General features: G+C 46.3%; 2 protein-coding genes across 2 annotated transcripts in view; one reads left to right on the forward strand and one right to left on the reverse strand.

Annotated features, from left to right (window-relative positions):
• Positions 1 to 933, reverse strand: part of MINDY4 (MINDY lysine 48 deubiquitinase 4) — a 113,510-nt gene extending 112,577 nt beyond the window's left edge. The window contains exon 1 of the mRNA XM_056519427.1: positions 901 to 933. Coding sequence (XP_056375402.1) covers positions 901 to 933 — 33 coding nt within the window. The remainder of the gene's footprint in view (positions 1 to 900) is intronic.
• Positions 934 to 11,127: 10,194 nt separating this feature from the next.
• Positions 11,128 to 18,213, forward strand: LOC130273131 (zinc finger protein 875-like). The gene is made up of 3 exons (XM_056519434.1): positions 11,128 to 11,232; positions 14,747 to 14,867; positions 17,954 to 18,213. The coding sequence occupies exons 1-3, from the start codon at positions 11,128 to 11,130 to the stop codon at positions 18,211 to 18,213; spliced, it is 486 nt and encodes a 161-aa protein (XP_056375409.1).
• The last annotated feature ends 5,008 nt before the right edge of the window (positions 18,214 to 23,221 follow it).

The following is a 23,221-nucleotide window of genomic DNA, read 5'->3' on the forward strand; positions in this document are numbered from 1 at the left end:
AGCTCCACTCCAGCTCTATCTGTATACTGCTGCTATCTCTATGGGATCAGGATATATATATAGTAGTTATACCCCTCCCCTCCAGATCTATCTGTATACTGCTGCTATCTCTATGGGATCAGGATATATAGTAGTTATACACCTCCCCTCCAGCCTTATCTGTATACCGCTGCTATCTCTATGGGATCAGGATATATTGTAGTTATACACCTTCCCTCCAGCTCTATCTGTATACTGCTGCTGCTATCTCTATGGGATCAGGATAGATAATGGTTATACACCTCTCCTCCAGCTCTATCTGTATACTGCTGCTATATCTATAGGACCAGGATATATAGTAGCTATACACCTGCCCTCCTGCTCTATGGGATCAGGAAATATAGTAGTTATACAGCTCCACTCCAGCTCTATCTGTATACTGCTGCTATCTCTATGGATCAGGATATATAGTAGTTATACAGCTCCACTCCAGCTCTATCTATATACTGCTGCTATCTCTATGGAATCCGGATATATAGTAGTTATACAGCTCCACTCCAGCTCTATCTGTATACTGCTGCTCTCTCTATGGGATCAGGATATATAGTAGTTATACACCTCTCATCCAGCTCTATCTGTATACTGCTGCTATAGCTATGGGATCAAAATATATAGTAGTTATACACCTTCCCTCCAGCTCTATCTGTATACTGCTGCTGCTGCTGCTGCTATCTCTATGGGATCAGGATAGATAATGGTTATACACCTCTCCTCCAGCTCTATCTGTATACTGCTGCTATATCTATGGGATCAGGATATATAGTAGCTATACTCCTCCCCTCCAGCTCTATCTCCTCACCTCCCCTCCATCTGTATACTGCTGCTATCTCTATGAGATCAAGGTATATAATACTTACAAACCTCTCTAGAAAATGAATCAAAAAGGCAAATCATTCAAACTGACCCCAACCCACTTATGAGTCTCCTCAGTTTATCTGACTGACCTCCTGCACCAGCAGCCTAATTAGATGACCAGGTGTAGTGATCAGACTCCACCCCCTCTATTCGCTCTCTGAAAAACCAAAAGGATTGATGGGAAATGTATGCAGCATTAGGAAATTATTTCATTGATAGAATTGTAACCAGTATGACAGAAAACCTATTCCTGCCACATCGGCTAAAACAGGTGAGCACAAGACATACACAAGAACCTTGACATTAATCTCTAATTGAGATTTTAGCTACCAAACTGTAGGAAAACTATCAGATGAGGGACGTTTCAGGTGTTAATAGAGTTTTTAGCCTCTGGATGTAGACGATAAGATTTCCTGACAGCAGAGAAGGTGAAGCAGAAGGAAATCCGAAACGTTGCAGAACCTTCTCCTCTACACGGATGAGGCTGCGGAGCCTCCAGATGACCGAGGACACAGAGGATCTGATGATCGGATCACTTACCTTGTTCTCCTTATATAAGGAGTCTAGATGGAGAACGCTCCTCAGCTCGTTCCTATTGTTGATGCTTTGTGAGGTGCGAGGATATTCCCCTTCCAGGACCGCGCTCGTCTTCTTTAACCCCTGAGAAAAAGGACGAAACAGAATCAGGATTCACCCCATAGATCAGCGTCTTCCAGAAACCCACTTCATCGGGGCCACAAGAAATGTATACAGGATAAAAACACTCGGGGTACAGTAGGGTGGCGACACCCGGGGTACAGGATGATGACACCCGGGGTACAGGATGATGACACCCGGGGTACAGGATGATGACACCCGGGGTACAGGATGATGACACCCGGGGTACAGGATGATGACACCCGGGGTACAGGATGATGACACCCGGGGTACAGGATGATGACACCCGGGGTACAGGATGATGACACCCGGGGTACAGGATGATGACACCCGGGGTACAGGATGATGACACCCGGGGTACAGGATGATGACACCCGGGGTACAGGATGATGACACCCGGGGTACAGGATGATGACACCCGGGGTACAGGATGATGACACCCGGGGTACAGGATGATGACACCCGGGGTACAGGATGATGACACTCGGGGTACAGGATGATGACACCCGGGGTACAGGATGATGACACCCGGGGTACAGGATGATGACACTCGGGGTACAGGATGATGACACTCGGGGTACAGGATGATGACACTCGGGGTACAGGATGATGACACTCGGGGTACAGGATGATGACACTCGGGGTACAGGATGATGACACTCGGGGTACAGGATGATGACACTCGGGGTACAGGATGATGACACTCGGGGTACAGGATGATAACACTCGGGGTACAGGATGATAACACTCGGGGTACAGGATGATAACACTCGGGGTACAGGAGGATGACACTCGGGGTACAGGAGGATGACACTCGGGGTACAGGAGGATGACACTCGGGGTACAGGAGGATGACACTTGGGGTACAGGATGATAATACTTGGGGTACAGGATGATAACACTCGGGGTACAGGATGATGATAACACTTGGGGTACAGGAAGATAACACTTGGGGTACAGGATGATAATACTTGGGGTACAGGATAATAACACTCGGGGTACAGGATGATGATAACACTTGGGGTACAGGAAGATAACACTTGGGGTACAGGAAGATAACACTTGGGGTACAGGATGATAATACTTGGGGTACAGGAAGATAACACTTGGGGTACAGGATGATAATACTTGGGGTACAGGATGATAACACTTGGGGTACAGGAAGATAACACTTGGGGTACAGGATGATAATACTTGGGGTACAGGATGATAACACTCGGGGTACAGGATGATGATAACACTTGGGGTACAGGAAGATAACACTTGGGGTACAGGATGATAATACTTGGGGTACAGGATAATAACACTCGGGGTACAGGATGATGATAACACTTGGGGTACAGGAAGATAACACTTGGGGTACAGGAAGATAACACTTGGGGTACAGGATGATAATACTTGGGGTACAGGATAATAACACTCGGGGTACAGGATGATGATAACACTTGGGGTACAGGATGATAACACTTGGGGTACAGGAAGATAACACTTGGGGTACAGGATGATAATACTTGGGGTACAGGATAATAACACTCGGGGTACAGGATGATGATAACACTTGGGGTACAGGATGATAACACTTGGGGTACAGGATAATAACACTTGGGGTACAGGATAATAACACTCGGGGTACAGGATGATAACACTCGGGGTACAGGATGATAACACTCGGGGTACAGGATGATAACACTCGGGGTACAGGATGATAACACTCGGGGTACAGGATAATACTACGTTGGAAATGTTTATATTTTTAAGAAGTAATAAATAATCTCTATACAGCCGCCCTCGCCATAATCGTACCCGACCGCACAGTAAACAAGAAGTCACTTTTGCCGTAACGTAAAACGCCATAAAAACAAAAACAGAACAGAAATGCAGCTTCTCCATTTCAACCCACAGTTAACAGTTTTAGAATATTCGGGGAAAATAAATGGCACCATTAAATACTTCAACTAAATAAACGAATGCAGAGAAAAAACGTAAACGCCTTAGCTAAACGCAGTCATGGTAAGGCCGGGTTCACATCATGTTTTCGTAATACAGTTTCCCGTAAACCTTTTCAATTTGAAAACCGTACAGAAAAGTATTGAAAACCGTATACACTGACTCTCCATTGAAAACCGTACGCCAAAAGATGCATCAGGTTGTGTCCGTTTTGCGTCTTACACGGTTTTGTCCATTTTTTTTCTCTACCCAGAACCGTAACCTACCACAGATTTTGGTCTGGGTGAAAAACCGTATATGTTTTTTTTTTTAAACATAAGAGTCAATGGGAACCGTACAGACCTGTATGAGCGTACGGTTCCATCCGGTTTTCACCATATGGTTTTTTTTTTTTACTTCACTCAGTTTTTTTCTTGGAATTTCAATCCAACAAGTGAAACTTTATTCATAATGAAGTGAAAAGTTAAAAACGTATACGTGTTTTTTGTTCTTAAAAAAATAAATAAATAAATAAACAGATGCAACCGGACATCATTAGTGCGATTTTGAGGAATCCGTTTTTTTATCAGAAACCTGATACGCAAACTGTATTGCAAAAATGTGGTGTGAACCCAGCCTGAAAGGGTTAATATAAAAGGCACCAATTTTCTTGTTGGCCGCCATTTTTTTTTTATTTTTTTTACCTCACTTAGTGGTCTTTGAGATGTTCGATGCCTAGGCGGCCATGACAGGAGCTTACACCGGTGTTTCCCAACCAGGGTGCCTCCAGCTGTTGCGAAACTACAACTCCCAGCATGCCCGGACAGCCAAAGGCTGTCCGGGCATGCTGGGAGTTGTAGTTTCGCAACAGCTGGAGGCTCACTGGTTGGGTAACACTGGCTTAGGCTGCATTCACATCTCCTTTTTGCAATACAGTTCCCGTATCAGTTTTTTTTTGTGAAAAAAGCGTATGTCTCAAAACCGGACCGAACCGTATATACTCCTGTACAGTTTTAAACCGTATCAGGGATGTGGAATTCCTATCGCCCGACGCCCGGGACTAGCAGTTTTGGGCGCCGGGCAGGTGAATTTGTCCGGCCCTTAGCCCGGCTTCGGGCAAGCAGGGCCGGACCTGACAAGTGCTGCGGCGATCTGCAATCTGTATGGAGCGGGCACCCGACTCCTGCCCGCTCCATACTCTGCAGCCCCCGGCTGTTCTCAGTAGCCGGGGGCCGCCGCTAATAGCCAGCATGTGGCGATCGCCGCGGCTGGCAATTAACCATTTAAATTGCCGCTGTCAAAGCTGACAGCGTCGTCTAAAGGAACATGTGAATTCTCCCTGGTGGGCTAGTGGGGTGGATCGCCCCCCCCCCCCCCCCGCAGCGCGATCGCAGGGGGGGGCGATCCACTATGGAGGTAGCCGGAGGACTTACCTCTGCTTCCTCCTGTCCCGGCTCTGTCATTGATAGATCCTGGCTGGACCAGGCTCTATCAATGGATCACAGATCAATGGAGTTCAATAGAACTCTATTCATCTGTCTGAGGAATCTAATGATTCCTCCTATAAGTCTAATAAAGTGTCAAAAAAAAAAAAAAAAAAGTTTTAATTAAAGTTTGAAAGACACATTAACCCAGTGGTCTTCAAACTGTGCCCCTCCAGATGTTACAAAACTACAATTCCCAGCATGCCAGGACAGCCGTCGGCTGTCCGGGCATGCTGGGAGTTGTAGTTTTGCAACATCTGGAGGGCCACAGTTTGAAGACCGCTGCATTAACCCCATCCATGTTAAAAGTTCAAATCACCCCCTTTTCCTATATAAAAACATGTAAACATAATAAAAATAAACATATTCGTTATCGCTCGGTGCGTAATTGTACGACCTATGAAAATATAACATTATGTATCCCGTACGGTAAATGTAAAAAAAAATACCAAACCACAGATTTGCAATTTTTATAATATCCCAGAAAAAAAAAGTTAAAAAGCGATTAAAAAGTCAGATCAATGCCAAGATGGTACCGATACAAAAAAAACAGATTATGGCGCAAAACATGAGCCCTCATACAGCCTGGTATGCGGGGGAAAAAAATAAAGCTACAGGGGTTAAAAAATGGCAATTAAAAAAAATTAGAAAAAGTCCAGAATTAGTAAAACATGACGTAAATGATACAAATCTGGTATTACTGTAATCAGGCGCCTAAAGTATAAAACTAACATGTTATCTGACCACAAGGTAAATGGCGCAGAAAAGAAAAACCACCAAATCTGCAAAATTATCTTTTACTATTTCAATTTCACTTCCCTAAATATATATATATTTATTTATTTTTTTGGTTAAGAGAAGATGTTATTGAAAAATTAAAAGGTGTCATTATAGTAGGTAGTAATGGCTATTATAGGGCGAGGAGGAAAAAACGAGAGCGTAAAAGCGAAAATTGGCCGGACAAGTGGATCGTCATGAGGGACAAGTAGATTTTACTCCATTTTAGTCCCGTGGACAAGTAGTTTTTTATAAAATTTCCACACCCCTGTATACAGTTTAAAAACGGATGTCTGGTTGCATACGGTTTAATACGTTTTTTGACAAAAAAAAAAAAGAAAAAAAAGATACAGTTTTATGTTTGTCCTTAATTAAATAAAGTTCTTCTTGTTCTATTTGTGGGAAGAACTTTTGGCGTGCACTGCGCATGTGCAAAACTGTATGGTGCAAACCGGATGGAACTGTACGCAGATACGGTTCTGTGCGGTTCGCCTTTGACCACCGTTTAAAAAAATAAAAAAAAAACGTATGCGGGTTGTATCCGGTTTTTCATCCGGACATAAAACCGTAGTAGACTAAGGTTGTGTGTACGGGAAAAAAAAAAACGGATAAAACCGTAAATGATGCAACACGTACACAACCGGATGCTACGTTTGGCGTACGGTTTTCAATGACATGTCTATACATACGGTTCCATACGGTTTTTACACTGAAACCTGATACGGGAACCGTATTGCAAAAACGAGATGTGAACCCGGCCTGAAAGTGTTAATATAAAAGGCACCAATTTTCTTGTTGGCCGCCATTTTTTTTTTTTTTTTTTTTTACCTCACTTTGTGGTCTTTGAGATGTTCGATGCCTAGGCGGCCATGACAGGAGCTTACACCAGTGTTTCCCAACCAGGGCGCCTCCAGCTGTTGCGAAACTACAACTCCCAGCATGCCCGGACAGCCAAAGGCTGTCCGGGCATGCTGGGAGTTGTAGTTTCGCAACAGCTGGAGGCGCCCTGGTTGGGAAACACTGGCTTTTATACTCTAAAACAGAACCTGTGTGACACTACAACTCCCAGCATGCCCTGACCGTACCTTCCTGCTCAGATACTCCCTCACCAGAGAGGACGCCACCGCCTCTATGAGCCCGTCCTCCATGTCCTCACCGCCGGGCCCCCGATCCCTCCATCCCCGGGCTCCGGACCCGCCAGGCCCTGTTTATCCTCGGTTACCAAGGTGACGGCCGCATCACTTCCTGCCTGTGCTGTTTTTCTGCTGAGCTCTCGCTCCCCCCAGTGGCCGAATTCGGAAATGCAGCCTAGTGGAGAAAATGGGGGGAACTTCATACCTTATAATAAGTGTCACAATTGTGCGACCTGTAGAGATGTTTATTAATGTTCATGCACAGGAGAGGGGGCTGTGCGTGCATGAGGCGATGTGAGGGTGCGGGGGGTAGAAGGTGCAGACAATCTGGATGCAGGACAAGGGCTGTAAACTGATAAATACACTAATATAATGTAGTTACTGACGTCAGTAACTCCTCCCCCGCGCACTGGCCATGTGACTCCTCCCCTGCTGTAAGAGCGGGCAATCTTGTGACTGCGATCCGGGAGAATGGTGGGTGAGCGTACCCCGAGGCTGCAGAGCATTACACTGTATTAGCATATGTTCTATTGTAATGAGACACTCTGCAGAGCATTGCACTATACTGTATATAGGAAATCTTATCTTGTAATGAGACTTGCACTCTGCAGGACATTGCACTGTATATACTTATGTACTCTGCAGGATATTGTACTGTATATACTTATGTACTCTGCAGGACATTGCACTGTATATACTCATATACTCTGCAGGACATTGCACTGTATATACTCATTCACTCTGCAGGACATTGTACTGTATACCCTCATGCACTCTGCAGGACATTGCACTATATATACTCATGCACTCTGCAGGACATTGCACTGTATATGCTCATTCACTCTGCAGGACATTGCATTGTATACACTCATGCACTCTGCAGGACATTGCACTGTATATACTTATGTACTCTGCAGAACATTGCACTGTATATACTCATTCACTCTGCAGGACATTGCACTGTATATACTTATGTACTCTGCAGAACATTGCACTGTATATACTCATTCACTCTGCAGGACATTGTACTGTATACCCTCATGCACTCTGCAGCACATTGCACTGTATATACTCAGGCACTCTGCAGGACATTGCACTGTGTACACTCATGCACTCTGCAGGACATTGCACTGTGTACACTCATGCACTCTGCAGGACATTGCACTGTATATACTCATTCACTCTGCAGGACATTGCACTGTATATACTCATTCACTCTGCAGGACATTGCACTGTGTACACTCATACACTCTGCAGGACATTGTACCATTCTGTGCCCACTGCCTCCCCAGTGCCCTCATAGCTGTGCCCCGAGAGCCTTAAGTTCAGCGACCACACGTCTTAGGGCCCATTCACACGATGTATTTTCTGGCTGGAATTCTGTGAAGTTCTGCTGCAGGATATACAGAATGTTCTAGATGGAAAAAGTCAGTCCAGAGCTCCTGAGTGCGGCCGGCGCATTGCAATAGAATGAGATTTGCCTTCGGATGAGATGCTCCGCCTCCATCACATCCTATTGGCTCACACTTGTCACCTGACATATTTAACCGACACGCATCGACGCGCACAGCAGTCTCAGTTTGGCTATAGGGAGAGGATCTCCTCTCCCTGTGATAGCTGAAGCCGCACGGAGCTCCCGATGCTCTACTGTATGTTCCCCGCTCCCTGAGAGTTAACGGGGACGGGGAGTAGAGCTGCGGGCGTGGGGTGTAGTAAGCGCTCGCGGGGAGGCATGCTGACAGCGCTATCGGCATAGGGATCCTGATAGCGCTCTAGATCTATAAAACAGTAAATGTAATAAAAGAGTAAATGTATGCGCCGTATGAGCTGAGTAAATGTATGCGCCGTATGAGCTGAGTAAATGTATGAGCCGTATGAGCTGAGAAAATGTATGCGCCGTATGAGCTGAGTAAATGTATGCGCCGTATGAGCTGAGTAAATGTATGCGCCGTATGAGCTGAGTAAATGTATGAGCCGTATGAGCTGAGAAAATGTATGCGCCGTATGAGCTGAGTAAATGTATGAGCCGTATGAGCTGAGTAAATGTATGCGCCGTATGAGCTGAGTAAATGTATGCGCCGTATGAGCTGAGTAAATGTATGAGCCGTATGAGCTGAGTAAATGTATGCGCCGTATGAGCTGAGTAAATGTATGAGCCGTATGAGCTGAGTAAATGTATGCGCCGTATGAGCTGAGTAAATGTATGCGCCGTATGAGCTGAGTAAATGTATGAGCCGTATGAGCTGAGTAAATGTATGCGCCGTATGAGCTGAGTAAATGTATGAGCCGTATGAGCTGAGTACATGTATGCGCCGTATGAGCTGAGTAAATGTATGCGCCGTATGAGCTGAGTAAATGTATGAGCCGTATGAGCTGAGTAAATGTATGCGCCGTATGAGCTGAGTAAATGTATGAGCCGTATGAGCTGAGTAAATGTATGAGCCGTATGAGCTGAGTAAATGTATGCGCCGTATGAGCTGAGTAAATGTATGCTCCGTATGAGCTGAGTAAATGTATGAGCCGTATGAGCTGAGTAAATGTATGAGCCGTATGAGCTGAGTAAATGTATGAGCCGTATGAGCTGAGTAAATGTATGCGCCGTATGAGCTGAGTAAATGTATGAGCTGAGTAAATGTATGCGCCGTATGAGCTGAGTAAATGTATGAGCCGTATGAGCTGAGTAAATGTATGAGCCGTATGAGCTGAGTAAATGTATGCACCGTATGAGCTGAGTAAATGTATGCGCCGTATCAGCTGAGTAAATGTATGCGCCGTATGAGCTGAGTAAATGTATGAGCCGTATGAGCTGAGTAAATGTATGCGCCGTATGAGCTGAGTAAATGTATGAGCCGTATGAGCTGAGTAAATGTATGCGCCGTATGAGCTGAGTAAATGTATGAGCCGTATGAGCTGAGTAAATGTATGCGCCGTATGAGCTGAGTAAATGTATGCGCCGTATGAGCTGAGTAAATGTATGAGCCGTATGAGCTGAGTAAATGTATGCGCCGTATGAGCTGAGTAAATGTATGAGCCGTATGAGCTGAGTACATGTATGCGCCGTATGAGCTGAGTAAATGTATGCGCCGTATGAGCTGAGTAAATGTATGAGCCGTATGAGCTGAGTAAATGTATGCGCCGTATGAGCTGAGTAAATGTATGAGCCGTATGAGCTGAGTAAATGTATGAGCCGTATGAGCTGAGTAAATGTATGCGCCGTATGAGCTGAGTAAATGTATGCGCCGTATGAGCTGAGTAAATGTATGAGCCGTATGAGCTGAGTAAATGTATGAGCCGTATGAGCTGAGTAAATGTATGAGCCGTATGAGCTGAGTAAATGTATGCGCCGTATGAGCTGAGTAAATGTATGAGCTGAGTAAATGTATGCGCCGTATGAGCTGAGTAAATGTATGAGCCGTATGAGCTGAGTAAATGTATGAGCCGTATGAGCTGAGTAAATGTATGCACCGTATGAGCTGAGTAAATGTATGCGCCGTATCAGCTGAGTAAATGTATGCGCCGTATGAGCTGAGTAAATGTATGAGCCGTATGAGCTGAGTAAATGTATGCGCCGTATGAGCTGAGTAAATGTATGCGCCGTATGAGCTGAGTAAATGTATGAGCCGTATGAGCTGAGTAAATGTATGAGCCGTATGAGCTGAGTAAATGTATGAGCCGTATGAGCTGAGTAAATGTATGAGCCGTATGAGCTGAGTAAATGTATGCGCCGTATGAGCTGAGTAAATGTATGAGCCGTATGAGCTGAGAAAATGTATGCGCCGTATGAGCTGAGAAAATGTATGCGCTGTACGAGCTGAGTAAATGTATGCGCCGTATGAGCTGAGAAAATGTATGCGCTGTACGAGCTGAGTAAATGTATGTGCCGTATGAGCTGAGTAAATGTATGTGTCGTATGAGCTGAGTAAATGTATGTGTCGTATGAGCTGAGTAAATGTATGCGCCGTATGAGCTGAGAAAATGTATGCGCTGTACGAGCTAAGTAAATGTATGTGCCGTATGAGCTGAGTAAATGTATGTGTCGTATGAGCTGAGTAAATGTATGAGCCGTATGAGCTCTCAGAATCGGGCCACAGATCCCATGTGAGCTCCGTGCTGCTTCAGCTATCACAGGGAGCCAAACTGAGACTGCTGTGCGCATCGATGCGTCGACGGTTAAATATGTCAGGTGACAAGTGTGAGCCAATAGGATGTGATGGAGGCGGAGCATCTCATCCGAAGGCAAATCTCATTCTATTGCAATGCACCGGCGCAGACTGAATGAGTTGGCGCTAGGACTGTGCGGACATTGCCATCCCCATAGACAGCAATGTCTGCTGAGCGGATTCCGCCCGAAGAATGAATTGGTACATTTGTTGGTGTCGGAACATCTGCCGCTGAAATTGTGCAGTGTAGTCCCAGTGCCAGCAATGGGATCCTGCTGCAGCGGAATTTTTTTCGAATTTTCAAAGTGGAATTCCGATTGGTTGGTTTGAACCTAGCCTTAATGTTCCCAGTGATTTCCATTGGTGACACGGCAGATGACTACGTCAGTGTTTTTCAAACAGTGTTTCTCCAGCTGTAAACTGCAACTTTCAGCGCGCCCGGGCAGCCTTTGGCAACAGCTGGAGACACACTGCTTAGAAAATACTGGTACAGTTCTAGTCCAGAGGTGATCCTGCATCTCCTGTTGTCTTAGATGCACTATGTCCATGATGGTGTCCCCAAAGAAAGAATCCGCATGGCGTCAGGGCGCGTTCACACGGAGTAATTCAAGAGTAATTCCTCTTGAATTCTCCGCTCTAAATTAATGCACATCTCCTCTGCCCATTGACTTTAATGTTATTTCCGCTGTCCTGTTCACACTGCGAAAATTCTGGTAGCAGAATTCCGACGCTTAATTCCGTTCCGCTTGAAGAAAGAACATGTTAAAGAAAAACTGTCACATATTTTCTGCCGCGCTATCCACAGGTATTGGTAGATAGTGCGGGAGACGCTGATTAAAACGAGCCCTACCTTGGACTGATCCGCGCCGCAGTTCGCCCGCACTTGTAGTGTTAATCTCTGTGTATATCCTACTGTAACTGGCAAAGGCGGGGCTTCTGCGGGCTAACGGACACTGACGTCAGCGCCGCTCATGAATATTCATCCCTCCCTCTGGTTAGGAGCGGCGAAGAGAGGGAGAACAGGAGGGATGAATATTCATGAGCGGCGCTGACGTCAGTGTCCGTTAGCCCGCAGAAGCCCCGCCTTTGCCAGTTACAGTAGGATATACACAGAGATTAACACTACAAGTGCGGGCGAACTGCGGCGCAGATCAGACCAAGGTAGGGCTCGTTTTAATCAGCGTCTCCCGCACTATCTACCAATACCGGTGGATAGTGCGGGAGAAAATATGTGACAGTTTTCCTTTAATTCTTCAAGCAGAATCCGCTAGTAGAAATCAATTGAAGTCAATGGTAAAAAAAAAATTCCGCCCGACATCGTTTTCGCGCGCAATTCGCACAGAAATGGCTGAAAAACCCTTCACTTCTTTCTCCCCCATTTCTGCGCGAATTGCGCACGAATTTCTCGCGATTTCCGCGCGAAAATACAATTATTTTTTCCGCCCGTAAATTTTTCGGCGTGAATTACTCTTCATTTACTCCGTGTGAACGCACCCTTAGATTCATTAATCTTTGAGGCCGTCACAACTTTGGTGAATCGTTGTTTCTAAGGCCAAGTTCACTTTGCCGTTGTGCTCCGTCCCGTTCTGGGTCAGTTCGGCTCTTTTTTTTTATTTATTTTTTTGCACCAAATGGCCCCAAAAACGGGTCAGAGCAGAAGCGACTCCACTGGGTCCCCACGGATCTCATTGACTTGAATGGGGTCTGTCGGAGATCCGGTAGGTTATTGAAGTTTAGCTGGGAATGCATTATATTTTTCTCCTCTAAAATAGACAGAATTGCCGACGGTGCTCCCCATATCGGAGCCGGAGGGCAGTGTGAACGAGGCCTAACGCATCGATCCAACGCGTTCGGGTAGAGTTTCATTCAGGTATCGGTAAACATCCAGATGGAAATGTGGAGGTGACCATCCTACTGATTTACTGTTTGGAAGATCTTCCTCTCTTTGTAGCATAGGTTTGGTTGCTATGTGCTGTGCTGGGATTGGTTGCTATGGGCTGTGTTGGGATTGGTTGCTATGGACCATGCGGTGATTGGTCGCTATGGACTTTGCAGGGATTGGTTGCTATGGGCTGTGCTGGGTTTGGTCGCTATGACCGTGCAGTGATTGGTTGCTATGGGCTGTGTTGTGATTAGTTCTTGTGGACTGTGCTGGGATTCGTTGCTATGGGATTGGTTGCTATGGGCTGTGTTGGGAGTAGTTGCTATGGAACATGCAGTGATTGGTCGCTATGGACTGTGCAGGGATTGGCCGCTATGGACCGTGCAGTGATTGGTTACTATGGACTATGCAGGGATTGGTTGCTATGGGCTGTGCTGTGATTAGTTCTTGTGGACTGTGCTGGGATTGGTTGCTATGGGCTGTGTTGGGAGTAGTTGCTATGGAACATGCGGTGATTGGTCGCTATGGACTGTGCAGGGATTGGTTGCTATGGGCTGTGCTGGGTTTGGTCGCTATGGACCGTGCAGTGATTGGTTGCTATGGACTATGCAGGGATTGGTTGCTATTGGCTGTGCTGTGATTAGTTCTTGTGGACTGTGCTGAGATTAGTTGCTGTGGGCTATGCTGGGATTGGTTGCTATGGACTGTACTGGGATTGGTTGTTATGAACCATGCAGTGATTGGTCGCTATAGACCTTGCAGTGATTAGTTGCTATGGACTGTGCTGGGATTGGTTGCTATGGGATTGGTTGCTATGGGCTGTGCTGGGATTGGTTGCTATGACCCCTGTGGTGATTGATCTCTATAGACCTTGCAGTGATTGGTTGCTATGGACTGTGCTGGGATTGGTTGCTATGGGCTGTGCTGGGATTGGTTGCTATGACCCCTGTGGTGATTGGTCTCTATAGACCTTGCAGTGATTGGTTGCTATGGACTGTGCTGGGATTGGTTGCTATGGACTGTGCTGGGATTGGTTGCTATGGGCTGTGCTGGGATTGGTTGCTATGGGCTGTGCAGTGATTGGTCGCTATGGACCATGCAGTGATTAGTTGCTATGGGCTGTTCAGTCATCGGCCATTTACCACTGATGTTATCTTTAGCTACAGATGTCACCCTGCACATGACTTCTGACCTCTGCTCCCGCTATGAGGCTATGTTCGCACGTCCGAAATTTTCCGTGCAGACATTCCGCAGACTGCTGGCGCTAGGATGGGAATGCGCTGTCTCCTAGATAGCTATGCATTCCATGCAGATTCCCCAGAAAGAACGGACAGGTTCATTCTTTCTGCGGACACAGAAATCGGAATTTCCGTGGCAGATGTTTCACCGTGTGCACAGCGCAGCAGAATCCCATTGAATACGAGACTCTGCTGCTGCAGAATCTCCATCTGAATTGCATTCATGTGAACATGGCCTCAATGGCGCATCTCAGGCCGCAGTCCTTCACCAGCCCTTGGTGCCATGACTGCTTGTGCCCCCAGCATCCAGTCTCATAGGCTGCAGTAGTGTGTGGCAGGGCGGGGGTCTGATGGCGGTGTGCTCCGCCATAGCATGCGCCTGATATCCCCCTCACCATGACGGACGCCATTGTCACTACATCATCCAGGTTATTCTCTCAGCTGTCAGTGGTTGGAATGTTCTGGAACGCTGTGTATATAGGTATCGTCCACAGGTTTGTTCGTTCGCTGATGGTCTGGTGGGGGCGCTGCAGGACTCTATAGATAACATAACTCCTGTGCAGGCGCCATCTTATGGATGTGTTTGTTCCTGCAGGTGACATTCGATGACTTGGCGGTGTATTTCCCTGTGGAAGAATGGGGGATCCTGGAAAAATGGCAGAAGGATCTGTACCAGGAGGTCATGGTGGAGCTTTACCGGATACTGCTCTCTGTCGGTGAGTCCTGAGCAGCGCCACAGGTATACGCCACTACTACCCCCAACATAACACCACAGAAATGTGAATCCTCAAGTGGGAAAAGATGGAGGCACCCTGGTTGGGTAACACTGCTTTTGGGAGTCGTTGTGTCGGCCATATACATTCTCCTCCATCATTCACTGCAACTCTGACGCTTTCTGCACCAACGGCTAGGTTCAGACTACGGAATTTCCGCCGGAATTTTCGCTTTGAAATTTCCGGCAGAAATTCCGCTTACTATAATGCATAGTGTAGTGAATGGTTTTCCGTTCACAAATTCACACTTCGCAATTTGTGAAGCGGAAAATCCAGATGAAAAATCCGCTAGAAAATTTCCGCCTGAAGAAAGGGGTTGCTCTTTCTTCAGGCGGAAATCCTAGCGGAACACATAGCAGTCTATAGGAGATTGCAGTGTCCGCTCGGTCCTAGCGCCGACTAATTCAGTCGGCGCAGGCGGAACTCAGAATCTTTTTCACCTCAAAGTAAAAGCCCATAGACTTCTATGGGATTCCGCACTCCCGTTTACACTTCTGAATTTCCGCTTGCAGAATTCCATCTGAAATTAAAGCCCATAGACTTCTATGGGATTCCACACTCCTATTCACACTTCTGAATTTCCTCTTGCGAAATTCTGCCTCAAATTAAAGCCCATAGACTTCTATGGGATTCCGCACTCCCATTCACACTTCTGAATTTCCGCTTGCGGAATTCCACCTCAAATTAAAGCCCATAGACTTCTATGGGATTCCGCACTTTCATTCACTCTTCTGAATTTCCGCTTGCTGAATCCCGCTTCAAATTAAAGCCCATAGACTTCTATGGGATTCTTCACTCCCATTCACACTTCTGAATTTCCTTTTGCGGAATTCCGCTTCAAATTAAAGCCCATAGACTTCTATGGGATTTCGCACTCCCATTCACACTTCTGAATTTCCGCTTGCAGAATTCCACCTCAAATTAAAGCCCATAGACTTCTATGCGATTCCGCACTCCCATTCACACTTCAGAATTTCCTCTTGCGGAATTCCGCCTCAAATTAAAGCCCATAGACTTCTATGGGATTCTGCACTCCCATTCACACTTACGAATTTCCTCTTGCGGAATTCCGCCTCAAATTAACGCCCATAGACTTCTATGGGATTCCACACTCCCATTCGGAAATTCAGAAGTGTGAATGGGAGTGTGGAATCCCATAGAAGTCTATGGGCTTTAATTTGAGGCGAAATTCCGCAAGCAGAAATTCTGCTGTGAATAGACCCTAAGGCTAGGTTCAGACTACGGAATTTCCGACAGAAATTCAGTCGTAAAATTTCCGTCAGAAATTCCGCTTGCTAAAATGTCTAGTGTAGTGAATGGTTTTCCGTTCACAAATTCACACTTCGGAATTTGTGAAGCGGAAAATCCGCTTAGTAAATCCGCTTAGAAATTTCCGCCTGAAGAAAGGCGGTGCTCTTTCTTCAGGTCGGAACTCCTCGCGGAACACATTGCAGTCTATGGGAGACGGCAGTGTCCGCGCGGTCCTAGCGTCGACTTATTCAGTCGGCGCAGGCGGAACTCGGAACTCTGAACCTAGCCTAAGGCTATGTTCGCACAGCATCATTTTTGCTGAATGCCCAGCCAGAAAATTTACAGCAGACATTCCACAGACAGCTAGGACCGCTCGCAAATGCGGCGTCTCCATAGATGCTAATGCTTTTCAGAGTTAATTGACATGTACGTTTTTTTGGCGGAGGCCAGAATTTGAATTTCCGCGCTAGATGTTTCTTGCGCAGAGATTCTACCGTGTGCACGGTGTAGCAGAATTCCATTATAAACAATAGGACTCTGCTGCAATGGAATTTCCCAGCTGAATTGTTCCGCTGAATTCCGCTTGGAAATGTCGCCGTGTGAACAAGGCTTAACACCCCCTAGTCCCCCTAAATTCTGCATTACAAAACATACTGTTTTTGACCATTTTTTTTTTTCATATTTCATGCATCTTACTTATAATTTTTTTTATTTTTTTTGCATTACAGGGTGTTTCTGTGTCTAATTTAAGAAACTGCGCACGCCACATAATATATTGCGTGAATTTTGTAAAGGATGCGCAACAGAAGGGAGGGGGTTAGACTTGTAATAACGAATTTTTATTTATTTTTTATTTTATTTTTTTTGGCGCTACAGGCCAGTGTTTCTGTCTCTAATTTAAGAAATTGCGGACGCAACATAATAAATTGCGTGCATTTTTTAAAAGATGTGGAGGGGGTTAACGGACACCTAATAACGAACTTCCCACATCTTGTGCAAATTAAATATTTTTACGTAGAGGATAAATGCAACAAATCTATCTGCGGCACGCTAAGCCTCGCCGCCTCCCTCTCCAAGTGCAAAAATGACGATGTGAGCGCAAACTGTAAAACAAAAATAAATTAAAAAAAATAAATTGCAAAAGCAATCATAAATAAGGAGCACAACCTTTCGCAATTTGAAAAAAAGCACTTAAAACATCCAATTTTTTTTGCAGTTTGCAATTTAAATAAAATTTGTAAAAAAAAAAATGCATAAATAAAAAATAAAAAAATTGTGCAATTTTTTTTTTTTTTAAATCTTCACAACTCACCTGATTTGCCAGTAGGTGGAGCTGTAAGTTGGGCCATTGTGGTTAACACCCAGCTTTTCCAGAAGCAGATATAACCAGACTAGAGATGAGCGAACTTACAGTAAATTCGATTCGTCACGAACTTCTCGGCTCGACGGTTGATGACTTATCCTGCATAAATTAGTTCAGCTTTCAGGTGCTCCGCTGGGCTGGAAAAGGTGGATACAGTCCTAGGAAAGAGTCTCGTAGGACTGTATCCACCTTTTCCAGCCCACGGGAGCACCGGAAAGCTGAACTAATTTATGCAGGAAAAGTCATCAACTGCCAAGCCGAGAAGTTCGTGACGAATCGAATTTACTGTAAGTTCCCTCATCTCTAAACCAGACCACTGTATCCCAACCAGGGTGCCTCCAGCTGTTGCAAAACTACAACTCCCAGCATGCCCGGATAGCCAAAGGCTCTAAGATTTATCTTTCTGTTTGGACAGGTCTGATGACCGTGACACCTGAGATTATCCTGAGGATCATGATGGGAGAAGAACCTGTTGTGAAGCAGAAGAGCGGTGCCTGTGTGACCGCCCCCGAGGCCCCGGCACCAGGTGACGCCCCACTCCTGCAAATAATATTGGACACAAACAGCAGAGATGTCTTTATCAGAGGGGATTACCTGGCCCCAGAAAACTGTTTCACCCATTACCCACCACCAGCAGATGGGGCGCTGGAGAGTCAGACAGGGAGGGGGAGCTAGAGAACTAAGCAAACGACCACAGCCATAAAATATAAATAAATATATATATATATATATATATATATATATATATATATATATACAGTGGTCCCTCAACATAAGATGGTAATCCGTTCCAAACAGACCATCGTATGTTGAAACCATCGCATGTTGAGGGATCCGTGCAATGTAAAGTATAGGACAGTGGTCTACAACCTGCGGACCTCCAGATGTTGCAAAACTACAACACCCAGCATGCCCGGACAGCCGTTGGCTGTCCGGGCATGCTGGGAGTTGTAGTTTTGCAACATCTGGAGGTCCGCAGGTTGAAGACCACTGGTATTGGAGGTTATACTCACCTGTCCCCGCCGCTCCGGACCGTCACCACCCGTCACCGCTGCCCTGGATGTCGCCGTCCATCGCTGTCGCCGCGTCCCCGGGGTGTCCCCGACGCTCCGGCAAGGCCTCTGCTTCCCCCGCATCCGCGCTCTCCGTCGCCGCCATCACGTCGCTACGCACGCCGCTCCTATTGGATGACGGGACGCGACGTGATGACGACGATGGAGAGCGCCGACAATACAGGGGATCCCAAAGAGGACGGGCCGGAGCCCCGAGGACAGGTAAGTGATCGTCAGCGGAGCACACGGGGCACCGTAAACGGCTATCCGGGGGCAGCTGAAGCAGTCTGCGCTGTCGGATAGCCGTTTATGCGATGGCCCCGACATACAAAAGCATCGTATGGTGATGAGAGGCCATCATATGTTGAAATGATCGTATGTCGGGGGGGGGGGGGGTCACTGTATATATATATATATATATATATATATATATATACACATATACATATATATTATATAAATAAATATCAGAAAATTGTGTTTAAATAAAAGATATATAACTTCCTAATATAGTATTTTCAGTGATTGTACTGGCTTCTGCATGTTTTTGCCTGATTCACCCCTTACAGAAACTTGTGTAGTCCTCTCAATGTCAGTGTGGTGTTGTCTCAGCAGCTCCCTTGCTCCTCTTTCTCACCTAACAGGAAGTTGAGAAGTTTTTTAATGTCAGTGTGGTCGGCTCCCTGGCTCCTCCCTCTCTCTTGACAGGAAGTTGTGTAGTCCTTTCATTGGCAGTGTGGTGTTGTCTCAGCAGATCCCCAGCTCTACCCTATCTTCTTACAGGAAGTTGTGTAGCCCTTTCATTGTTTTCATTGTTAGTGCAGGGGTGTGTAAATTAAAAAAATTACTTGTCCAAGGGACTAAAAGCCCAATCTATTTGTCCCTCATGACAATCCACTTACCGTATCCTAGACAAATTATTTTTTTTCCCCCCTCACTCTTTAATTGCCACAACTCTTTTGTTTTTCCATCTACAGACCAATATGAGGTGTTTTTTTTGTGGGACCAATTGTACTTTGTAATAACACATTTTCTTTTTCCTTAACATATGCTCCAAAACCAAAAAAATATATTGGTGAGGTAAAATTTAATTAAAAAAAAAAAAAAAAAGATAATTTAGCAAATTTGGTCTATTTAAATTTTTTTATTTATTTTTTCCGCCATTTAACTTGTGGTCAAACTAACATTTTATTTTGATACTGTAGGTCGGTCTGATTATAGCAACACCAAATCTGTGTAGTTTCCGTAATGTTTAAAAAGTTTACAAAAATTCTTAACTTTTTAGATTTTTTTTTTTTAATTGCCATTTTCTGACCCTGTAACATTTTTTTTTTTGTATACCTTTTGTATACTGGGCTGTATGAGGACTAATTTTTAGCGTTGTAATCTGTTGTTTGTATTGATACCATTTTGTATTGATCTGACTTTTTAATAGGGTAGGGGCTTATTTACATTTTTTTTTTTTTTCTGTTTTTAATAAATTTTTTATTTTTAGGGAAGTGTTTTCCAAACAGTGTGTCTCCAGTTGTTGCAATACTTTTGCAACAGCTGGAGACTCATTGGGGACTATTACTTGCAATACTTGTGATTTCAGGCACTGAAGCCTATAGAAGCCTATAGCAGAGCACTTATCAGTGTTATCGGTGCTCCATTACTATGGGCTGCTGAGGCTGCCTGCATTATTGGAGTGCCAATTGCCTGTCCTCTTACCTGATCAGGACCCAGATCTGCTGGGAGGAGAGAGACTCACACCGGAGGGGCCGGGCCGTGCTGCACGGAGGCTGAGCATACAGAGTTTCACCTGAAAGTCGTCTCCCGTGCTGTGCCGCCCGGCCCCTCCGGCGTGAGTCTCACTGACTAAAGTAACTAAATAATCGCAAAATTTTGGGAAGGGTAAAATCGCTATATCGCAATCTGCAATTATTGCGATATAGCGTGCAGCCCTACAGGGGTGTGGAAATTTAAAACAAAACTATCTACTCAATCTACTTGTCCTGGTAGACAAAATAATTTTAATCAAAATAGTCTGTAAATAAGGTCTTTATTGGTTTATTTATTTTGTTTTTATTAGTCTTATTTTCCCATCAACAGACCCATATGAGGGTTTGTCTTTTGCAGGAACAATTGTGCTTTGTAATTACGGTATTTTTCCCCGTATAAGACGCACTTTTTCTTCCCCAAAACTGGGGGGGAAAAGTTGGTGCGTCTTATACGGCAAATACACATTAAAACCTGTCCTATCGCGGCGGTCCCTGCGGCCATCAACGGCCGGGATCCGCGGCTAATACAGGACATCACCGATCGCGGTGATGCCCTGGATTAACCCTTCAGACGCGGCGATCAAAGCTGACCCCCGCGTCTGAAGGGAAAGTGAAACTAACCCGGGTGTTCAGTCGGGCTGTTCGGGACCGCCGCAGTGAAATCGCGGCGTCACGAACAGCATACAGGACACAGGGAGGGACCAACGGCTGTCCGGGCATGCTGGGAGTTGTAGTTTTGCAACATCTGGAGGTCGTCAGGTTGAAGGTTCAGAATCTTTTTTTTCTAGATTTTCATGCTTTAAAATTGGGTGCGTCTTATATGCCGGAGCGTCTTATATGGCGAAAAATACGGCACACCTTGATGGTGTGGGGGAGGAGGTGTGATGGTGTGGGGGAGGAGGTGTGCTGGTGTGGGGGAGAAGGTGTGATGGTGTGGAGGAGGAGGTGTGATGGTGTGGAGGAGGAGGTGTGATGGTGTGGGGGAGGAGGTGTGATGGTGTGGGGGAGGAGGTGTGCTGGTGGGGAGGAGGAGGTGTGCTGGTGGGGAGGAGGAGGTGTGCTGGTGTGGAGGAGGAGGTGTGATGGTGTGGGGGAGGAGGTGTGCTGGTGGGGAGGAGGAGGTGTGATGGTGGGGAGGAGGAGGCTTTGCTGTTGACACTGTTGGGGATTTATTCATAATTGAAGGCATACTGACCCAGCATGGCTACCACAGCATCTTGCAGCGGCTGCTATTCCATCCGCTTTGCGTTTAGTTGGACCACCATTTATTTTTCAACAGGACAATGACCCCAAACACCTCCAGGCTGTGTAAGGACTATGTGACCAAGAAGGAGAGTGATGGGGGCTGCCCCAGATGACCTGGCCTCCACAGTCACCGGACCTGAACCCAATCCAGATGGTTTGGGGTGAGCTGGACCGCAGAGTGAAGGCAAAAAGGGCCAACAAGTGCTAAGCATCATGGGAACTCCTTCAAGACTGTTGGAAAACCATTTCAGGTGACTACCTCTTGAAGCTCATCAGGAGAATCCAAGAGTGTGCAAAGCAGTAATCAAAGCAAAAGGAGCTAGAACCTGGAATATGACAGATTTCACACTTTTTTGTTATGTATATAATTCCACATGTGATCATTCATAGTTTTGATGCCTTCAGTGCGAATCTACAATATTCATAGTCATGAAAATAAAGAAAACTCTGAATGAGAAGGTGTCCAAACTTTTGGTCTGTACTGTATGTAAATATATATATATATATACAGAAATAAAACAAAGTAGTAAATAACTTTTAACCCATTAACCTCTTCAGGACATAGGGCGTATGGATACGCCCTGAATCCCGAGTCCTTAAGGACCGAGGGCGTATCCATACGCCCGTGGGAATTCCGGCCCCCACCGCTAGCCGGTTGGGGACCGGAGCCGGATGCCTGCTGAAATCGTTCAGCAGGCATCCCGGCATATCGCCCAGGGGGGTCATTATGCCCCCCCATGTCGGCGATCGCCGCAGATCGCTGGACAATTCAGTCCAGCGATCTGCGGCGATTCCGGGTCAATCGGGTCTCCAGTGACCCGGTGACCCGGAATTACTGGCTGTTCGGGGCCGTCTCTGACGGCCCCGAACAGCCAGAGCCTGCAGGAGTGAGGTGGCACTGGTGCCACCTCACGATCGCCCTGATTCGTCGGCCGGATTACCGGCCGACCAATCAGGGCGCCTGCTGCGGGTGTCACTCCCGCACCCGCTCCGCCCCTCTTCCGGAGGACGTGAGCGAGTGCGGGACGTGCACCCCGGGTGCTGGGGACCCCGATCCCCGGCGCCCCTGTTGGGATCGGGGCCCCAGGAGCAGCTGCGGCGGCGGAGACGACGAGGGACTGACCTGTGCGGCTGGATCGTTGGAGGTGAGTGACAGCCTCCTGCTGTTGCTTAGCAACAGCTCCCAGCATGCAAAAAGGGCATGCTGGGAGCTGTAGTTATGCAACAGCAGGAGGCAGACCACCACAACTCCCAGCATTCCCTTATGGGCATGCTGGGACTTATGGTTTTGCAACAGCTGGAGGCACATTCTTTCTATGGAAAAGTGTACCTTCAGCTGTTGTCTAACTACAACTCCCAGCTTGCACAAACAGCTAAAGTGCATGCTGGGAGTTGTAGTGGTGCATCTGCTGGTTGCATAACTACAACTCCCAGCATGCCCGTTGGCTGTCGGTGACTGCTGAGAGTTGTAGTTTTGCAACAGCTGAAGGCACACTGGTTGTGAAACTCAGAGTTTTTTTTTACCTAACTCAGTGTTTCACGACCGGTGTGCCTCCAGCTGTTGCAAACTACAACTCTCAGCAGTCACCGTACACCATGCACCGTACATGCTGGGAGTTGTAGTTT

This window comes from Hyla sarda, chromosome 5 (genome assembly GCF_029499605.1).
Source record: "Hyla sarda isolate aHylSar1 chromosome 5, aHylSar1.hap1, whole genome shotgun sequence".
In the NCBI taxonomy this organism is placed as follows: Eukaryota; Metazoa; Chordata; class Amphibia; order Anura; family Hylidae; genus Hyla; species Hyla sarda.